Source organism: Nicotiana sylvestris, chromosome 4 (assembly GCF_000393655.2).
Source record: "Nicotiana sylvestris chromosome 4, ASM39365v2, whole genome shotgun sequence".
Classification (NCBI taxonomy): domain Eukaryota; kingdom Viridiplantae; phylum Streptophyta; class Magnoliopsida; order Solanales; family Solanaceae; genus Nicotiana; species Nicotiana sylvestris.
In genome coordinates, this window is record NC_091060.1 from 15,564,654 (window position 1) to 15,585,091 (window position 20,438).

At 37.8% G+C, this 20,438-nt stretch overlaps 1 protein-coding gene across 1 annotated transcript; it reads right to left on the reverse strand.

Annotated features, from left to right (window-relative positions):
* Positions 1-18,708: 18,708 nt before the first annotated feature.
* Positions 18,709-19,868, reverse strand: LOC104214192 (phylloplanin). The gene is made up of 2 exons (XM_009763834.2): positions 19,639-19,868; positions 18,709-19,131 (listed from the first exon to the last, which is right to left on the reverse strand). Exons 1-2 carry the CDS (start codon positions 19,811-19,813, stop codon positions 18,854-18,856), a joined length of 453 nt encoding a protein of 150 aa, XP_009762136.1. The 5' UTR covers positions 19,814-19,868; the 3' UTR covers positions 18,709-18,853.
* Positions 19,869-20,438: the final 570 nt, after the last annotated feature.

A 20,438-nucleotide genomic window follows, 5' to 3' on the forward strand; every position in this document is an offset into this window, starting at 1 on the left:
AGAAAAAATCTTCCTGAGCAAACACTGGGGGAGAAGAAAAGGAAAGAACTTATCTGGACTGTATGACTGGTCTCAACGATCATGTCATGCATTACGGATTAATCAACCCAGTCTATTTGTATCAATCAATCTTCCTGATGGTCTCACTTGCTGGGGATAAATAGGTGCTCACCTCTTCGCAAATCTAGACCCTTTTTGCCAATCTATCTTGTTGCCTTATATTGCCCTTCGAGGGGTTTTCACTAATAAGACTCTCTCCTTTCTCTCAGCTCCCATCGCCTTATGGTGCCTGTGAAGGTTTTCACCGATAAAACTCTCTCATTTCATTTCTCTCATCTTTCGTTGCCTTATGGTGCATGTGAAGATTTTCACCGATAAGACTCTCTCATTTTATTTTTTCAGCGGGGAATTGGAGTGTTGCCGATATGACTCTCTCTTCTGGAGATTCTTTTTGGCTATCAATTCATTTCCAGTTTATGATCCTCTTCTTGCTGGGGATCAGTGCTTTATTCTCGGCTTCCATTTGCCTGACTTTCCACCTCTCGGATATTGATCGGGAGGTCTTTTTTGGACAACGATGTTGGTTTCGGTGTGGGGCTAAAAGAAAGGCTATCAAAAATTCAACATAACTTTGATGGGTGAACTACTACAACTCTTGGAAATCAAACCTTTTTGAAACTTTGAAACCTAACTTCTGCCCCAGTTTTTTTTGTTTGGGGGATTTCATTTTTATTACACTATGTTGAACTATGCACACTATGACCGAGCCGTGAGGCGCCTACGTATCCTCTTTAAGGAATCGGGTAAAACATAGTTCCCACGTTTTTGTTTTTCTTGTGATCTTTATCTTTTTTTTTTTCATTTTTTTTTAAATTTTGTTTTCATCTTCTTTTTCATATATTTTTTCCATTAGTGATTCCAAAAGAAGGGTATGAAAGAATAACTTAAGGCTCAAAAGGGGGAAGCAAGGGTTAAAAGTATTTGGATAGAAGAAAGAATTGCCTCCGTCATTTCATTATCCAATAAGTACCAAATACAAACAAACGAACCAATAACTACCATAATCAAAGAAATTACGCATAATATCTTTTGACTGCATCAGAATTGATAGCCATGTCGACACATCTTCCCTCGATATATGTTAGACACAAAGCACCGTTGGACAACACTCCGATCACGATATAAGGCCCTTGCCAATTTGGGGCGAACTTGCCTTTTACTTCGACCTGATTCGGGAGGATCCGTTTCAATACTTGCTGCCCTACTTCAAAATTTCTGAGGCGCACCTTCTTATTGTATGCTCTTGCTATTCTTTTCTGATACAACTGACCATGACACACTGCTGCCCATCTTTTTTTGTCTATCAGGCTCAACTGCTCCAGTCGAGCTTTGATCCATTCATCATCATCAATCTCGGCTTCAGCGACAATCTGGAGGGATGGAATTTCGACCTCCGCTGGTATTACTGTCTCAGTTCCGTATACCAATAATTAAGGAGTTGCACCTACGGAAGTCCGGAGTGTAGTGCGATAACCCAACAAAGCAAAGGGTAATCTCTTGTGCCATTGTCTAGATCCTTCCACCATCTTTCGCAGTATCTTCTTGATGTTCTTATTGGCTGCTTCAACTGCTCCATTCGCCTTAGGACGATATGGAGTGGAATTACGATGTGTAATCTTAAACTGTTCACATACTTCTCTCATCAAGTTGCTGTTAAGATTAGCACCATTGTCCGTAATTATCACTTTCGGGATCCCAAATCTACAGATTATATGGGAATGGACAAAACCCACCACTACCTTCTTGGTTACTGACTTGAAAGTTTTGGCTTCAACCCACTTAGTGAAATAATCGATGGCTACTAGAATGAACCTGTGACTGTTCGAAGCTGCCGGCTCAATAGGCCCAATGACATCCATGCCCCATGCCTCAAATGGCCATGGTGCTGACATTGTGTATACCGTTGGTGGAGAATGAATCAGATCTTCGTGTATTTGACACTGATGGCATTTTCGTACGAAACTGATACATTATGCTCCATAGTGAGCCAATAATATCCCGCTCGCAGAATCTTCTTTGCCAACACATATCCGCTCATATGGGGCCCACAGACTCTAGCATGTACCTCTGTCATCACTATCGTGGCTTGACCCGCATCAATACATCTCAGCAATCCCAGATCTGGGGTTCTTTTGTACAATATTCCTCCACTGAGGAAAAATCCATTTGCCAGTCGTCGAATGGCTCTCTTTTGATCTCCGGTTGCCTGCTCCGGATATATCCCCATCCTGAGGTATTCCTTGACGTCATAAAACCATGGCTCGCCATCCACTTCTTCCTCTATCATGTTGCAATAAGCATGTTGATCACGAACCTGAATATGCAACGGGTCAACATGGATCTTGTCTGGATGGTGCAACATCGATGCTAAAGTGGCCAAGGCATCGGCAACCTCATTGTGAACTCTCAGGATGTGTCTGAACTATACTAATAGAAATCGCTTGCTCAGATCGTGCAAACATTGTCGATATGGTATAAGTTTTAAATCCCGTGTTTCCCATTCACCCTGGATCTGATGTACTAGGAGGTCCGAGTCTCCCAAGACCAAGACGTCCTGAACATCCATGTCTGCAGCCAATCGTAGGCCCAAAATACATGCCTCATATTCAGCCATGTTGTTGGTACAATAGAAACGTAGCTGAGCTGTAACAGGATAGTGATGTCCTGTTTCTGAAATAAGTACTGCTCCTACTCCAACTCCTTTTGCATTAGCAGCCCCGTCAAAGAAAAGCTTCCACCCTGGTTCCTCATTCAGTTCTAACTCCTCTATATGTATCACTTCTTCATCTGGAAAATACGTCCTCAAAGGCTCGTATTCTTCATCAATAGGATTCTCAGCCAAGTGATCGGCCAATGCTTGGGCTTTCATGGCCGTCCTCGTCACATAGACAATGTCGAACTCTGTGAGTAATATCTGCCATTTTGCCAATCTTCCTGTGGGCATAGGCTTCTGGAAAATATACTTTAATGGATCCAGACGTGAAATAAGGTAAGTAGTATGTGACGACAGATAATGCTTAAACTTCTGTGCTACCCAAGTTAGAGCACAACATGTCTTCTCAAGTTGAGTGTACTTATTCTCATAGACTGTAAACTTCTTGCTGAGATAATAGATGGCTTGCTCTTTCCTTCCTGTGATGTCGTGTTGCCCCAACACGCAACCAAACGAATTCTCCAGGACTGTCAGATAAAGAATTAATGGCCTCCCTGGCTCAGGTGGAACCAACGCAGGTGGATTGGACAAATACCCTTTAATCTGGTCGAAAGCCTCTTGACACTCCGCCGTCCAGTCTACCGCAGCGTCTTTCTTCAACAGCCGAAATATGGGTTCACAAGTCGCCGTGAGTTGAGCGATGAACCTGCTGATGTAATTTAGTCTCCCCAACAGACTCATTACCTCTGTTTTGTTCTTTGGCGGTGGTAAATCTTGGATGGATCCAATTCAATACCCCGTCGACTGACGATGAATCCTAACAGCTTTCCTGATGGAACCTCAAAGGCGCATTTGGCCGGGTTGAGCTTAATATCATACCTTCAAAGTCTTTGAAAAAATCTCCTTAGGTCTGCTACATGGTCCTCCTGACGCCAACTTTATGATCACATCATCTACGTACACTTTTCTTTGTGTATCATGTCGTGAAACACAGTAGTCATTGCTCGCATGTATGTTGCCCCAGCATTCTTCAGTCCAAACGGCATGACCCGGTAGCAGTAAGTCCCCCATGGTGTGATAAAAGCTATCTTTTCCGCATCTTCTTCGTCCATTAAGATCTGATGATATCCTGCATAGCAGTCCACAAAGGATCCGATCTCGCGCCCAGCGCAATTATCGATCAGGATATGGATGTTGGGCAATGGAAAATTATCCTTAGGACTTGCTTTGTTGAGATTGCGGTAGTCGACGCATACCCTGATTTTCCCATCCTTCTTCGGCACTGGTACCACATTGGCCAACCACTCGGGATATCGAGTGACCCGAATGACCTTCGCCTGCAGCTGCTTAACCACCTCTTCTTTGATCTTCACACTCATCTCTGTTTTAAATTTCCTTAGCTTTTGCTTGACCGGAGGGTATGCCGGGTCAGTGGGCAATTTGTGAACCACTAGATTGGTGCTTAATCCCGGTATATCATCATATGACCATGCGAAAACATCTTTGAATTCCACGAGGGTTTTGATCAATTCCTCCCTGACATTTGGCTCAATGTGGATGCTGATTTTGGTTTCTCTGACATTATCTGTGTCCCCTAGATTCACAGCCTCAGTGTCATTCAGATTAGGCTTGGGTTTCTCTTCAAATTGGAATAGTTCTCGGTTTATTTCTTCGAAGGCTTCATTCTCGTCATATTCAGACTCATTGTCACGATCTACCTCTTGTATCATTAAGTCGGAGTCGGATTGATTTATTAGACTAGGTCGAAGATCCGCTGTGAATGCCATGTCATTAGAACCAGTAAAAAGAGAACTGTTCAGAAAGAAAAAGAACAAAACAAAAATCAAAATGAGGCAAGAGAAGAGAATTTTATTAAAATTTGGGATAACAGGGTTCACACTTTTACAAAAAAAATAAAAATGAAATTTGGATTACACCCTGGAATAATCTGAAACAAGAAAGCAAAAATCAAAGCCTACTACCAGGACTCCCCCCGGATAGGAAGATGAGTAACCGTCCAATTGTTGGTTTTGGCCTCAGGCCCCACAAACTGTATGTCTGCTCCGCTGGAACTCTCTCCAACTTCTACCACATTGACATCAGCGAATAGCCTCTCGAAACTCTTATTCAAATCCCCGTCAATCCCAATCAATGGTCCGAGAATTTTTGGGACAGGTGACCCCTTGGCATTTGCTCTAACAAAAGATCTTGAGAGACGTGGCACAGGTTTGGGAAGAAACCAAACTTTCTTCTTCATTTTCCGCGCTCGCTTTACATCTGCCGCAGTCGGTTTGAACCCCAATCCAAAAGTTTCCAAATTCTTGGGCAAGGAAACAGGTTGGACAATCCCCTGAAGCTCAACCCCCAGGCCTTTTCCCGGCACAAACCCATTACCCATCATTTCCGAAACCATCATGACCGTTGCAGAAGCTACCCTAGGGTGCTGAATGATCTCACCCTCGGAAATCTTGTTTGCCGACACTGCATCGAAAACCTGGTAAACCCAGGGACCTTTGTCATCATTGGTCTCTATGAAGGGCACAATGGCGCTTCCCATGGTGCACGCAGTGTCCTCGCCGTGCAGTACGACCTCTTGTCTATCCCACTCGAACTTGACCATCTGATGCAGGGTGGAAGGTACTACTTTAGCTGCATGGATCCATGGTCGCCCCAATAGAAGGTTATAAGATACCGCGGCATCTAATACCTGGAACTCCATGGTAAACTAGACTGGACCGATGGTCAATTCAAGTACAATATCCCCCACGGTGGCTGTTCCATTTCCGTCAAATCCCCGGATGCAAATGCTATTATTGTGGATTCTTCCATGGTCGATCTTTAACTGGTTCAGGGTGGATAATGGACAAATATTGGCGCTTGAACCGTTATCCACCAATGCCCGAGTAACTGCCGAATCTTCACATTTGACAGTTAGGTAGAGAGCTTTATTATGCTCCGTGCCCTCCACTGGCAGATCATCATCTGAGAATGTTACCCTGTTCACCTCGAAACTTTTGTTGGCAATCGTTTCCAGATGATTTACAGAAATCTCGTTGGGCACATGAGCTTCATTTAGTATCTTCATCAGGGCCCGACGATGTTCATCTGAATGGATCAGTAATGATAACAGCGAGATCTGTGCCGGTGTTTTCTTCAACTGTTCGACCACGGAGTAATCCTGCACTTTCATCTTCTTCAAGAATTCCTCAGCTTCTTCTTCTGACACCGGTTTCTTTGTTGTAGCTGGGTTGGGTCTTCTCAACTCCACTGGAGCAAAACACCGTCCTGATCGAGTTAGTCCCTGCGCCTCACAACTATCCTCCTCCACTAGTTTTCCCCTGTACATCACCACTGCCTTCTCATACTTCCAAGGCACGACCTTGCTATCAATCATGGGCAGTTGGATTACCGGCTTTATGGTGACCAGTTCCCTGCATACCCCTTTTAACACAACTGCGGGTGTGGGTGGTGTCCCTGATATTAACAATTTGGCTGGCTCTAGTTTCTTTGTTGCGGTGGACGGACTCTTTCCCAAGATCACCACTGGCTTGACACCTTCCCCTTTCAAATGTACCCCTGGCCATTTGCCGGCCGATTCTTCTTTCGGAGCGGCCTGGATCATCATCACTGTCTGTGAGGGCTTCGTCGGCTCTCCTCCCTCATACACCAACTCGATCATGTGAGCCTCGTGGTGTGTTGGCAATGGGTTCTGGTTGATGTTAGGTGCCTCCGGCGTCTGGACCTCGATCTTGTTGGCATCAATGAGATCTTATATTGCATGCCTCAATCTCCAACATTTTTCAATATCATGCCCCAACATCCCTGAGCAGTACTCATAGCTTATCGATCGGTCCAAATTTTGGGGTAAGAGATTTGGCAATCTAGGCTCAACAAGATTTAATAAACCCAACTGCCTCAATTTGTGGAACAAGGTAGTATAAGTTTCTCCCAACTCAGTAAATGTTCTTTGCCTCTGCAGTCTTTCATTTCTAGAAGCGGGATTTCCCTTGAAACCTATCCCTGAAGGGTTCTTGTAGGCTCTTGGCGGTGGATAGGTGTTTTGTGGTGGTGGGTAGGTATTATGTGGAGGTGGGTATGTATTGTGGGGAGCTAGCGCGCGCCATTGTGGGCGAACCGGAGGTTGAGCGTATGTCTGGGCATGATGTACGGAGAAGTGTGGTTCTTGTGGAGGGTAGTAAGGTTGTGGAGGGTAATTTGAAGTGTGTGGGTAGTTTAGATGACGGGGTCTGGGTTGGTAATGAGGGGAAGGACCTCTAGATCTGGACCAATTGTCGGCCTCTATTGTCGTGACCTCCTCTCTCCTTTTCTTTCCGAGCGCACCTCCCGCGTCACTCTGGATGGTCCGAGTCGTTTCCTTGATTGCTGAGTAACTCAGGATCTTATTGGACTTAAGTCCCTTTTCCATCATTCCTCCCATTTTCACCACTTCATTGAATGATTTGCCAACTGACGTCACCAAGTGACCGAAGTAAGTTGGCTCGAGATTTTGTAGAAAGTAATCCACCATTTCTCCCTCTCTCATTGGGGGATCAACTCTGGCTGCCTGTTCTCTCCATCGGAACCCAAATTCCCGAAAGCTCTCTCCGGGTTTCTTCTCAAGCTTCAGCAATGTGAGACGGTCTAGGACTATCTCAAGGTTGTATTGGAAGTGTCCTGCAAAAGCCTGTGCCAAGTCATCCCAGGTGTACCACCTGCTCGGATCTTGTCTTGTATACCACTCCAGTGCTGACCCGCTCAAACTCTGGCCAATGTAAGCTATCAATAGCTCATCTTTTCCCCCTGCTCCCCTTAATTAGCCAAACACAAACTGCTTCTCACCAAAATCACTTTTTTTAAAAATACTTTTGAGAAAAATACTTCTCAAAATAAGCTGATTTTAGAAGTTTGGCCAAACAAGCTATTAGTATAATTAATCTAGTTTATGTGGTTGAGGTGATCACGAGTTATCCTGACTAAACGACAAATATATAGCAGTAATATTATAATAAAATGATGACTTTTATTAATTTGTTTAATTCATAATACAAAGTGTTAAGATAGGTGTCTAGTATCAAAGCACAATAAATAACTTGTCAATTACTATGACGATCTCAGGTCAAAGGAAACGGTTACATCACATTCTTCAAGAGAATATCCTATTGACAGTTTATGGTAATTCTAACCATTAGGAATTATCCAATGAGTCGGTTCAATGATCATATCTCTATATGCATCATCTATCTATGTAATTTAGTTAATGAGATCAACTAATCTTTATCCCATAAAGACGATCACATAAATATTGATCTAATCGGATTACTAATGTCCAAATTAATAATCCTACGATCAAGAACAAATTTAGATTAAATTATAAGAAACTTCACTCTCATTATCATGATCTCCATCACAATGTCAAGTCTCAAAATTTAATCAAGGACCTTATCAAATTAATCAAGCAATTAATAACAATGATAAAAGAATATCAAATGCTATATATATTTTATAAAAATATGTTCAAAACATCAAATGTGATATTGGATCTAGGGAATATCTACTATATCCCTAACAATCTCCCACTTGCACTAGAGCCAATCGCTCTTGTACTTCATTCTCAATTTCCACTTGTGCTTGTCAAACTCCTTTGCGCCAAGAGCTTTAGTGAATGGGTCGGCAGAATTTTCTTTTCCATCAACCTTTTGAATCTCGACGTCTCCACGTTCAATGATCTCTCTTATCAAGTGATACCTTCGCAGAACGTGTTTGGACTTTTGGTGTGATCTTGGTTCTTTTGCTTGAGCAATGGCTCCAGTATTGTCACACAACAGTGGAACCGCACCTTCTATTGAAGGAACCACACCAAGTTCAGTTAAGAACTTTTTCATCCATACAGCTTCCTTAGCAGCTTCACTAGCTGCTATATATTCTGCTTCAGTCACTGAATCAGCTACTGTAGCTTGTTTGGAACTTTTCCAACTCACTGCACCACCATTTAAGGTGAATACATAACAAGAAATAGATTTGCTATCATCTCTATCTGAAGAGAAACTTGCATCAGTATAACCTTCAAGTTTCAACTCAGAATCTTCATAGATGAGGAATTGGTCTTTAGTCCTTCTTAAGTACTTAAGAATGGTCTTCACCACCTTCCAATGTTCCTCACCAGGATCTGCCTGATAGCGGCTAGTCACTCCAAGTGCATAAGCCACATTAGGACGTGTACATGTCATGGTATACATGATAGCTCCCACTGCACTAGCGTATGGGATCCTACTCATGCATTCTCTCTCTTTAGGTGTTTTAGGACAATCCTCCCTACTGAGAGTAATTCCAGTTCCTATCGGTAGATAGCCTCTTTTGGAATTATCCATATTATACCTCTTTAAGATGGTATCAATGTACAAAGACTGGGAAAGTACAAGCAGCTTCCTAGATCTATCTCTATAGATCTTTATTCCTAATATATAAGCTGCTTCTCCCAAGTCTTTCTTGGATAACTGTTCAGATAGCCAAATCTTGGTACTTTGCAATGCTGGTATATCATTCCCTATGAGCAATATATTATCAACATACAACACTAAGAATATAATTGTGCTCCCACTAGCCTTTTTGTACACACAAGGTTCTTCTTCGCATCTAACAAAATTGAACTTTTCAATTGTCTTGTTAAATCGAATATTCCAACTTCGAGAAGCTTGCTTTAATCCATAAATGGATCTTTGCAGCTTACAAATTTTATTATGATCAGATGGAGATGTGAAACCTTCAGGTTGTGTCATGTACACATCCTCTTCTAGCTCACCATTAAGGAAAGTTGTTTTCACATCCATTTGCCATATTTCATAATCATAGTATGCTACTATAGCAAGAAAAATCCGAATTGATTTGAGCATTGCCACGGGAGAGAAAGTCTCGTCATAGTCGACTCCTTCTTTCTGACGATATCCCTTGGCAACAAGACGGGCTTTATAGGTCTCCACCTTTCCGTCTGCTCCAATCTTTTTCTTAAAAACCCATTTACAACCTATAGGTTTTATATCCTTTGAAGGTTCAACTAAAGTCCATACTTTATTTTCCTTCATAGATTCCATTTCGGATTCCATGGCCTTTTGCCACTTCTCATAATCAGAACTTTGTATAGCCTCTTCATAGGTCTTAGGGTCATCATCATTATGATCAACCTCATTTGATACATCATCTTGTACCAATAAATTTAATCTAGTTGGTACATGACGTTCTCGTGTAGACCTTCTAAGAGGTACTTGTACAACCTCTTCACCTTGTGCTGGATTTGGTTGTTGTTCAATTTGGTTTAGAACTGGTTCATTAACCTGTTCTTGAACTTCAGTTAGTTCTTGAACTTCAACCGTTGAAGATGGCAACTTCCTTGGCAACTTCAAAACATCCAATAAAGGTTCTTCAACTTGGGTCTCACGATCTTCATATTGTGTTGATTCATTAGTTTCTTGAACTTCATCATGTTCTATTTCTTCATTATAATTTCCTTCTAAAAGAAATTCCCTTTCCAAAAAGGTTGCTCCTCTGGCCACAAACACTTTATGGTCAGAAGGGTGATAGAAATAATATCCCATTGTTTCCTTGAGATACCCAATGAACCTACACTTATCTGATCTTGAGTCAAGTTTATCAGACTGTATCTCTTAACATAAGCTGGACAACCCCAAACTTTAATATGTTTAAGGTTAGGCTTACATCCTTTCCATATCTCATATGGTGTTGTAGAGACTGACTTAGTGGGAACTTTATTAAGTAAGTATGTTGCTGCTTCCAAAGCATATCCCCATAAATTTATTGGAAGATCAGTGAACCCCATCATAGATCTCACCATATCTAATAAGGTTCGATTTCTCCTTTCAGACACACCATTGTGTTGTGGTGTACCTGGAGGTGTCCATTGTGAGAGAATCTCATTCTCTCTGAGATATCTGGTAAAATCTTCACTAAGATATTCTCCACCTCTATCAGACCTTAGTACTTTGATACTTTTACCAGTCTGCTTCTCAACTTCACTACGGAACCTTTTGAACATTTCAAAAGATTCAGACTTGTGTTTCATAAGATACACAAATCCATATCTTGACATATCATCAGTGAAGGTGATGAAGTAAGAATATCCACCTCTAGCTTGAATTTTCATGGGTCCACAAACATCTGTATGAATTAGTCCCAATAATTCAGAAGCTCTTTCTCCACTTCCAGTAAATGGAGATTTGGTCATTTTTCCTTTGAGACAAGATTCACAAGTTGGATATGATTCAAAATCATATTTGTCAAGGTACCCTTCCTTGTACAACTTGTTAATTCTTTTCTCTCCAATATGACCAAGCCTACAATGCCAAAGGTATGCATGATTTACTTGATCATCTCTTTTCCTCTTAAGACTTGAAACATGCATAATCGAATTAGCATTCACATTAGGTAAGACATAAACGTCATGTTGGAGATAGCCATTCACATATAAATTATCACTATAATAAATAGAGTAAATACCATTGCCTATATTAATGTGAAAACCACGTTTGTCTAACATAGAAGCTGAAATTATGTTCGAAACAAATTTAGGAACGTAATAACAATCATCCAACATAAGTACTTTGCCCGTAGGCATTATTAAAGAAATCGATCCTACAGCTACGGCCGCAACTTTTGCACCATTTCCAACTTGTAGATTAACTTCTCCTTTCTTTAGCCTCCTACTTATCTTAAACCCTTGTAACATATTACAGATGTTATAACCACTGTCAGTATCTAATACCCACAATGAAGAATTAGTAGTAGCTAAAGAGACCTTGAAAACATTTTTCATTAATATCTCACCTTGTTTCTTGTCCTTTAGAGTTGCAAGATACTCCTTGAAATTTCTCTTCCAGTGCCCTTTCTTCTTACAGTGAAAACATTCAGCATCATATACTGACTGCAAGATCAAATCTTCAGAAAGCTCTTTACCAAGCTTGTACCCCAACTTCTCATGTTCTTCTGTAAGAACAATCATATAATTGACAAGGGGTACAACTGGAGAGTTTTCAATGTCCAATTGTGTATCAACCATCTTCTTAAGATATTCAATGATTGCAATTGGATCCATATTCTGATGTTTCCTCTGGAGTTCAAAACTCATAGAAGCGAGAATGATGTGTTTAATAGCAAGGCATTCTTCCAAGTATTTCTGATAAACCTTGGTGCCTTGAACATCATTCTCTGGTGGGATTATCTTTGCAGGCTTATCGATCACATCAATGAGCTTTTCATGCATGAGAACAATTCTCAAATTTCTATACCAGTCATCAAAGTTTGGTCCTACCAACTTGTTGGTCTCAAGTATTTCGCGCAGTGATATAACAGACATATTGAGAAATCTAAAATATAGAAAAGAAAAGGCAATAATATAAGAACATATTTGCATATATCATAAAGACATGGACTTTTATCTAAATGATATTTCCACTAATTATTTTAAACTATTTACACTCATTATAGTTTACGAAATCTTTATTTCTATTAGTGGAGTAAAGAAATCCTTTAACAATATGTTTGAGCCCCTTGGAAGTCAAGTCGTTTCTCACATATATTTTAAAGGTAGGTACTCTTACCAATTGTATCCCCATACAATTTCCTTAAATAGCTCTATGTCAAATAGCCCCCTGGTAGTCAGGTCGATCCTATTGGCATAGTTGAGTTCAACCATCATGATAACAAAGAACTTATTAAATTTTATACTCCCCCGGGTGGTCCAGGTGTTTAGTGTAAAATTGAATAATTCTTTCAATCCATACATCTAATGCAATAAATAATTTTAACATATTCTCAAACTATAAGTCTCCTGGTAGTCAGGCCGCTCCTTATAAACAAGAAATAAGTAAAATTATTTACCTTGATGGATAGCTCCAGAATAAAATATCTTATATTTTATTATTTAATAACTCAAGTTTTAGTAAGAGAGAATTGTTACTAAAACAATTTTTAATAACATGAAAATCAAATCTTTTATAGCGTGTGAATTTAGTTCAAGTTGTCTACACGCTTAGTCCTTAATTAATTTACATCACATGTAATAAATAATTCAGAATTATGTAATGAACAAGCACATGATATAAAAACGAAATTCAACATCCTCTAACATGTTTATCTTATATATCACATAAAAAGAATTCATGCCAGAATATTATTATTAATTAACATCTTATGAATTAATTACAATTAAAATAACAATAGAATCATGTAACCGATTATAGATTCCCATCATATCTAATACATAATTTCAAATTCAAGTTATGAACTATCTCAATAGTTATATGAATACATATTTTATCTGTAATAAAATAATATCAACATTCAAACGATTTGACTATCGCACAAGACACAAGTATTATGGTTAGATCTTTTCAAATATGATATTAAAATATTTCGTAAATACATTTTAGACACAATAAACCACTGATCTGATACCACTGAAGGATTGCGTATAGGTGTTCGTAACACGCAGCGGAAGACAATAACAATCCTAGGCAGATCTTTTTATGTTTAAAATTTATTTACATATCAATAGATCGGATCTAAGACGTACCTGGTGAAGAAAGTCTTGTTTCAAATTCTTCGATAGTGCGAAGACTCTATGCGTATCCACACCGAGTCCGATCCTTGCTATCAACTCTTTGATTAATGAAACCCGTAAATAAATTGAACGGAAAACTTGTGCTGAAATTTTTCTCAAAAATCTCAACTCAAAGATAGAAGAACAAGAAACACTTTTCTTGTAATTGTATTTTCTCTCTTAGCTTTTTTTTGCACTCTCACTTTCACAAAGTGTTTTTCTTCTCAAGAATTAGTAATAATCATAATATGGCAAATTTTCTCCATCACCCTTTATATAGCATCACCTACAAACCCTTTTCCTATTTGGTTGAGATAATGATTTATTTGGGGTAAAGTTTATTCTTATTTATGGAAAAATCAAATCACGTTTTTTCTGGAAAACGTGACTGCCGAAGGTGTTTTATGGACATTCCATAAATCCAATTCCAAATTAAACACCACAAAGGGTTTCGAATGACAATCGTACTGATGGGAATTACGTGTATGTCTTTGTGGACTTTCATCTCCAATTCCAAATTGGTAAGGATGAATTTATTATTATATATATAACTTTTATATAAATCAATATTAATTTATATTATATATATCACATATATATATAATTCAACAAAGAGATATATTTAATTTTCTATTCCAAATAGAAAACTTCAATTTGTTCACAATATTTATTATATCCATTGTGCTAGCAAAGAATATAATAATATTTCATTTGGACTAATAACTAATTAAATTCCTTAATTTAATTACCAAATAATAAAATAATCAATCCTCTAGCAAAGACCAGAACACTCGTTAGTGTGCGACCCCACAGGTTCAATACTAAGCCGGTAGTAAATTGATCACATCAATATACTAATCAAGGGTGGCGTCTAGCAACACTCCTTAACGACCGGATAACATGAAGTATACAATTTACTCTCAAGAACCAGTAGAAGAATAATGTAGTAATTCCTTCTGTCCTTATAGCTCTGGATCACCCTAGGATATGGTTCAACTGTCAAATCCTAATAGGCGACCAACTATGTGTCCATGTCAAATATATTCGACCATTGAATGATCTAAGAAACTCTTTTCTTCTTTCATTCAATTGCCCTGGCCAAGGTCTTAGTTTGGTCGTTTATAATTCATGACAACATGGAGCTTAAACTCATTACCAAGAGTTGACAGATTCCATCTTGATCAATCACTAATTCTACAAGCATTTAATCATACCCAATATCCTTTCAACTATCGCCCTAGGGCCATAGGTGTCTAGTATCAAAGCACAATAAATAACTTGTCAATTACTATGACGATCTCAGGTCAAAGGAAACGGGTACATCACATTCTTCAAGAGAATATCCTATTGACAGTTTATGGTAATTCTAACCATTAGGAATTATCCAATGAGTCGGTTCAATGATCATATCTCTATATGCATCATCTATCTATGTAATTTAGTTAATGAGATCAACTAATCTTTATCCCATAAAGACGATCACATAAATATTGATCTAATCGGATTACTAATGTCCAGATTAATAATCCTACGATCAAGAACAGATTTAGATTAAATTATAAGAAACTTCACTCTCATTATCATGATCTCCATCACAATGTCAAGTCTCAAAATTTAATCAAGGACCTTATAAAATTAATCAAGCAATTAATAACAATGATAAAAGATTATCAAATGCCATATATATTTTATAAAAATATGTTCAAAACATCAAATGTGATATTGGATCTAGGGCATATCTACTATATCCCTAACAATAGATGCATCTATGGTTTGCGCCGTTTGACTCTCAACAGTGCACAAGTTTCATTTATGTTGGATTGGGCCGAACGTCCTCGGTTGCAGATACAGTTTATATTTATGTTGGTTCAGGCCGAACGTACTCGGTGGAAATCATGTTTGATAATATGACTGGAAATCTTTTTTATAATTTGTATAAATTTATTGTGGAAGGATTATCCGTTTAAATGAAGGAAGTGTTTTGGGGTTCTTTATTATTAATGAAAGAAATGTTCAACTATTTTCCTTATCCAAGTTTGTTGTTATTTCTATAAAACATGATTATTTAAAATTTCATATTATCATATTTTCAGACCAGTAGTAAATATCGAAGTCGGCCTGTCGTCACTACTTTTTTAAGGTTAGACGGGATATTTATTGGGTACACATTGCATTCGTACTCATAATACACTTGCTGTACATATTTGTTGCACAAGCACATGTATGTCTGTGGCCTTGTTGGGAGAAGCAGTATAGTTGATACGGAGACTTAGGTGAACTGTATCTCTTGAGACGACCCTCAACCAGCAGAGTGTCCTTCAGAATATCATACTGTATTTTCTTTTCTGTCCAATTTGTATTCTGGACAGTTATTGTATTACATTATTTCCTAAAAATTGCTCATGCACTTATGACACCGGGTTCTGGGATGAATATGGGGCATTCTGTATTATCTTCTAAACATTCTTTTATTTATTTTGTAAAGATTATCTTTGACGAGTTAAATTGAAGGAAAATTATAGTTTTCAAAATTATAAAAATGAGAATTAAATTAAGTATTGATATTTGGCTTGCCTGACAGCGGTGTCCAGCGCCATCGCGACCCTTAGTAAATATTGGTTCGTGGCACCTAACAATTTAAAATGATGGATTCTACTATTATTGATCAATCGTACACACCCTCGTCTACTTGCCTTCTATGTGAGAACAGTTCCATTGGAATGTGAGTCATCCGTGCAGTTACTAGTTGTAATGAGGGCACACGATGTCAAGTGCTTCGGGTTCACAAATTGGGACCCGTGACATGTGAATATTTTTAGGTTTAGTACCCCGTGGAGAATATTGGACAAATCCAGTATGAAAGTAGTTATTCTTGTCGAATTGATACCTGTCCTTTCTTTATTGTTTTCATCGGATTGAGACTGTGCTTAGCTTATTCTACTGTGTTATTACTTGTTGTGTTCCGTTGTTAATTGTTGCTTCTATTTCTTATAGTAAGCACTGTACTATTATTGTCAATGCGCGTAGTTCTGTAGAGATATCGTACTCTGTTAGTTCTCCACTTATACTTGTCTAGGTTATCTAGTCCAGTAGATGTCATCTCACTACCAAAATCCATTAAATGTCGTGATGACACCTAACATCGCTGTCACATAGGCCAACAATAATTGTTTAACTTAATTATTCATTTAGTATTTGAATTCACGATATCCTTCAATTTAATAGTAAAACATGGAATTACAGAGTTAATAAAAATATTTTAACAATTTCAATACTAAAAAACTCATAATCACCTCAAAACCCGATGTTACAAGTGCATAAGCATCAAGTTGAAAGTAAAATAAAATACAAAGTCACTAAATCCCCTAAGTCCCCGCATTAACCATCCCTCTGCTCTCACAAGGCCACTAAACATATATGTACATGCACAAAAATGTGCAGCAAATATAGTATGAGTACGTAAATCAATGTGTACCTTGTTAGTATTCAGTCTAGTCCCAAAAAAGTAGTGACGAGGGGTCGACTCCGACAACTACTATGTTCTAGCAATAAAATAGTGATATTATATTTAAGCATGTAAAACATAACATAGCTGAAAATTCAATAACCAGAAATAATAAACAATTCTTTTTACTAATAGAAATTCTCAAATTTGTTTTCATCATTTTGCAATTTATATCTCAAGACAATAGAGCAATGTCAATTATTATTAGTTCCAAAGAGTTATCATGCGCCAGTCATGTCGAGGTCGTACCACCCATCCAACATATAAATATAAACTGTGCACTGCTAAGGGTCAAACAGCAAGAGCCATAAATGGATCTATTAACCCGCCCATACGAGCGGCATGCTCCCATGAGAGTAGTGAAAGTTTACCCCGCTCGTGAAATATATTTGCGACGCGGTTGAACATGGATTTCTTAAGTTATTATAATATTCTTCAATTGTTTTTTTCAAAAATACGAAATTGAATGTAAACTTTCAAGCCTCGAAATCCTCAATTTCAACTCCTTTAAAGGCTTTTAATTAGCATAATTGATCTCAGTCATCTTCAAGGCAGATAATAAACATAATCAAATAACGGTATTAACAAGGCGTTGTGTAAACCTAAAACTACCCGGACATGGGTATAATTAGTAGAAACATACAGACTCTTGTCAGCTTCTGATACTTATTTGCACTTTTTTATCTCTATTTCGATACTGTTGTATTTGTAAGCTTTTTAATAAACTAAGTAGAGTTATGACTTCTAGTACTGGTTTTGGGATTCCAAGTTTTGTATAAAGGCTTCTATTTCGAAATTGTCAAATGTTATTTAAATATAGTTATTACTTCAGTTAATGTTAGGCTTACCGAGTCCCTAAGACAAGGTGCCATCACGACATGCTACGGAGGAAAAATTCGGTCGTGACAGTTATTACTGTCATTATCTTGTTATATTTGTGTTGTCGTTATTTTAATTTGGAGTGTATCTTTCAGACCAAAGTAAGTTTGTTACTTATTGAGTATATTGGGTCGGTTGTACTCATACTATTCTTTGCAATTCGTGTGCAGATCCAGGTACATATGGACACAATGGTTGCTTGAGTGGTGATAGTACCTATACGGAGACCTCACGGTATATGTGATTAAGCCCACAGACCTTGAGTCTCCTTTCTTTCACTTTAGTTCAGTATTGTTCTATCTTCTTTGACAGTTATACTACAATTTTAGACTATATTGACATTAGTAGCTCATGTGTTCGGTGACACCAAGATTTTGCGATTCTTATAGTTGAGTGGCAATTATTTTTATCAGTTATTTATATGACTTTCCACTATTGAGCCTATTAGATCATGTTTTTAGTTTAAAATGTGTAGTTATTATGTGATTTTTGGCTTGCCTGGTAATGTGATAGTCGTTATCACGACAGGTTGGGATTTGGGTCGGGAGATAAAATTTCCTTTTCCCTTCCCTGTATATATTATTGATAAAACTGATAATATATATCTTCTTTCTCATTAATCCCACCAAGCTTGATGTCCCTATTTGTGGTATTATATCTAGTCGGTTATTTTATTAGGTCCCAACATTATATGACTTTGAATAAGATATTATTTTTGTTTTATTCGTTATTTTTATTAGTATTTATTATCTTATCATTTGACAGATATTATCATCTTACAGTCTCTTCCTTAATTTTATCTTATCCCGCTTTTACTATTTCCTCTTTATCTGTCCCTTCGTTCTTATTTCATGTATCCTTATTATGTAGAGCCGTTAAGTCGAAGCTAATTTCTAGATTCATTGCGGCATATATGAAAGAAAAAATTAAGAAGGGGTAATAAACATGACAACGCTATAAACAAAATAAAAACACATGAAATACGATTAGATGGCTCCAATATTAGACTTGCAAATATGATTTGCACTTTATTCACTAGTGGAAACAACAGTCCTTATTCTTGCAGTAAGCAGCTGGCCAAGAAAGTTAACTAGCTGATGCATAGTAGTAGTACTAATTAAGAACCAGCAGGCTAGCTCGTTCAATATTAATTGATGTTAAGATTAAGTATAAAACCAGTAGGAGCTAAACCGACTCTAATAAGACCGGTGCCACTGCCAAGAGTGATATTTACAAGTCTCAAGGATGACGCCAAACGCCCAACCGATTGTAAGGTCGCGTTACATGTTGATAGTGGAGTTGCAACCACTAAATTGCAGTTTAGCAGTGGGAAAGTATTCACCGCCAAGGAAAATGCTCCCGATCCATTTGTTATTGTACTTGATATCACATTTGTTGCTCCACACCGCAATTGCACTGATGCATCTGCAAAGTTAAATGATATTAATATTATTTACGCAGTTAGCGCAACCTTGCATGTTAGCGGACATGATGAAAATATAATTATTTATGAATATAAGAAAATATTATCTCACACTGTTTAGACTTTTAGATGACATGATCATACAGTTCAACATGCAGAACCTTCTTATAACGTGGGACTATATACATCTTATGACTGCGAGTGTCGTATTCATTCGGCCTAAATTACTCTATATTAATACCATCCGCACCCATTGTTATGAAAGGAATAATGGATGCATTTTTATTTCTCTTAGACTTCAAAATCTGCCTAAATTTTAAGAAAGTTTACTTGTAGTCATCTCTTGGATCATTTGACAGTGTATATATACTCATATATCATAGGCTAATAACGCCACTTACGACTTCTTTCATAGGGTTGAGTGTATATAAAGGGCTTATTTTTTATTCTATTGAGGAGAGTTCCTTTTTGGTATTATAATAGGCCTACGTACAAAATAAAAAACTTACTAGGAAAAACTTGGGGGCTGAGTCCGTTGATGACATCTAAATTGCCGTTAACGCTGCAAAATACAAGCCCACTTATATGTGTTGAAACAAGTGTTGGAACAAGTATGGCAAATGCAGCGGGGGTTGCGATTAATGCAGCCAAAAGGAAAATCAAGAAAATTTTTGCTGAAGCCATGGCAGTTATTGTTATATGTGATAGTTATTGCTGTAAGAAATTGTGTTGCTCAATTAAGGTTTGTGCTTGATCAATTTATAGTATATATCATTGGTTGAAATTTCAAAACCACTAATCTGCCTGTTGTGAAAGTGGCTTATAATGCTATTACGTGTATATTTGCATGAACTAATTGAAATTTAAAATGCGCTAATCCACTTGTGTATTGCTATATGAGATGCTGGTGGTCACCCTGACTATAACTACATACAATTGCTACAAACTTCAATAATCAAAAGAAGCCCATCCTTGACTTCTAAACATTAGTTACTTTGAAAAGTATTTTATCAACATAGTAATTCATAAGTCACTTTGGAGAAAAATAATTTACGTTTGGCAAATTCTTTTGAAAGTATTTGATAAACAAATTGTGTTTGGTCATGTAATAACCCGATATCTTAGGAGTGAACTTTAAAGTTTTTTTCTTAGTTATAATTTATTTAATTTTCATAGGTATTTATATCCATGTACATCTATTGTTTTAATAAAATTATCATTTGCATAGGTATGAAGTACCCAGAAGGCTAGAACTAATACTTTGTTGATAGTGCAACTAGTGATGCCTAGTCAAATAAAAATTTAATAA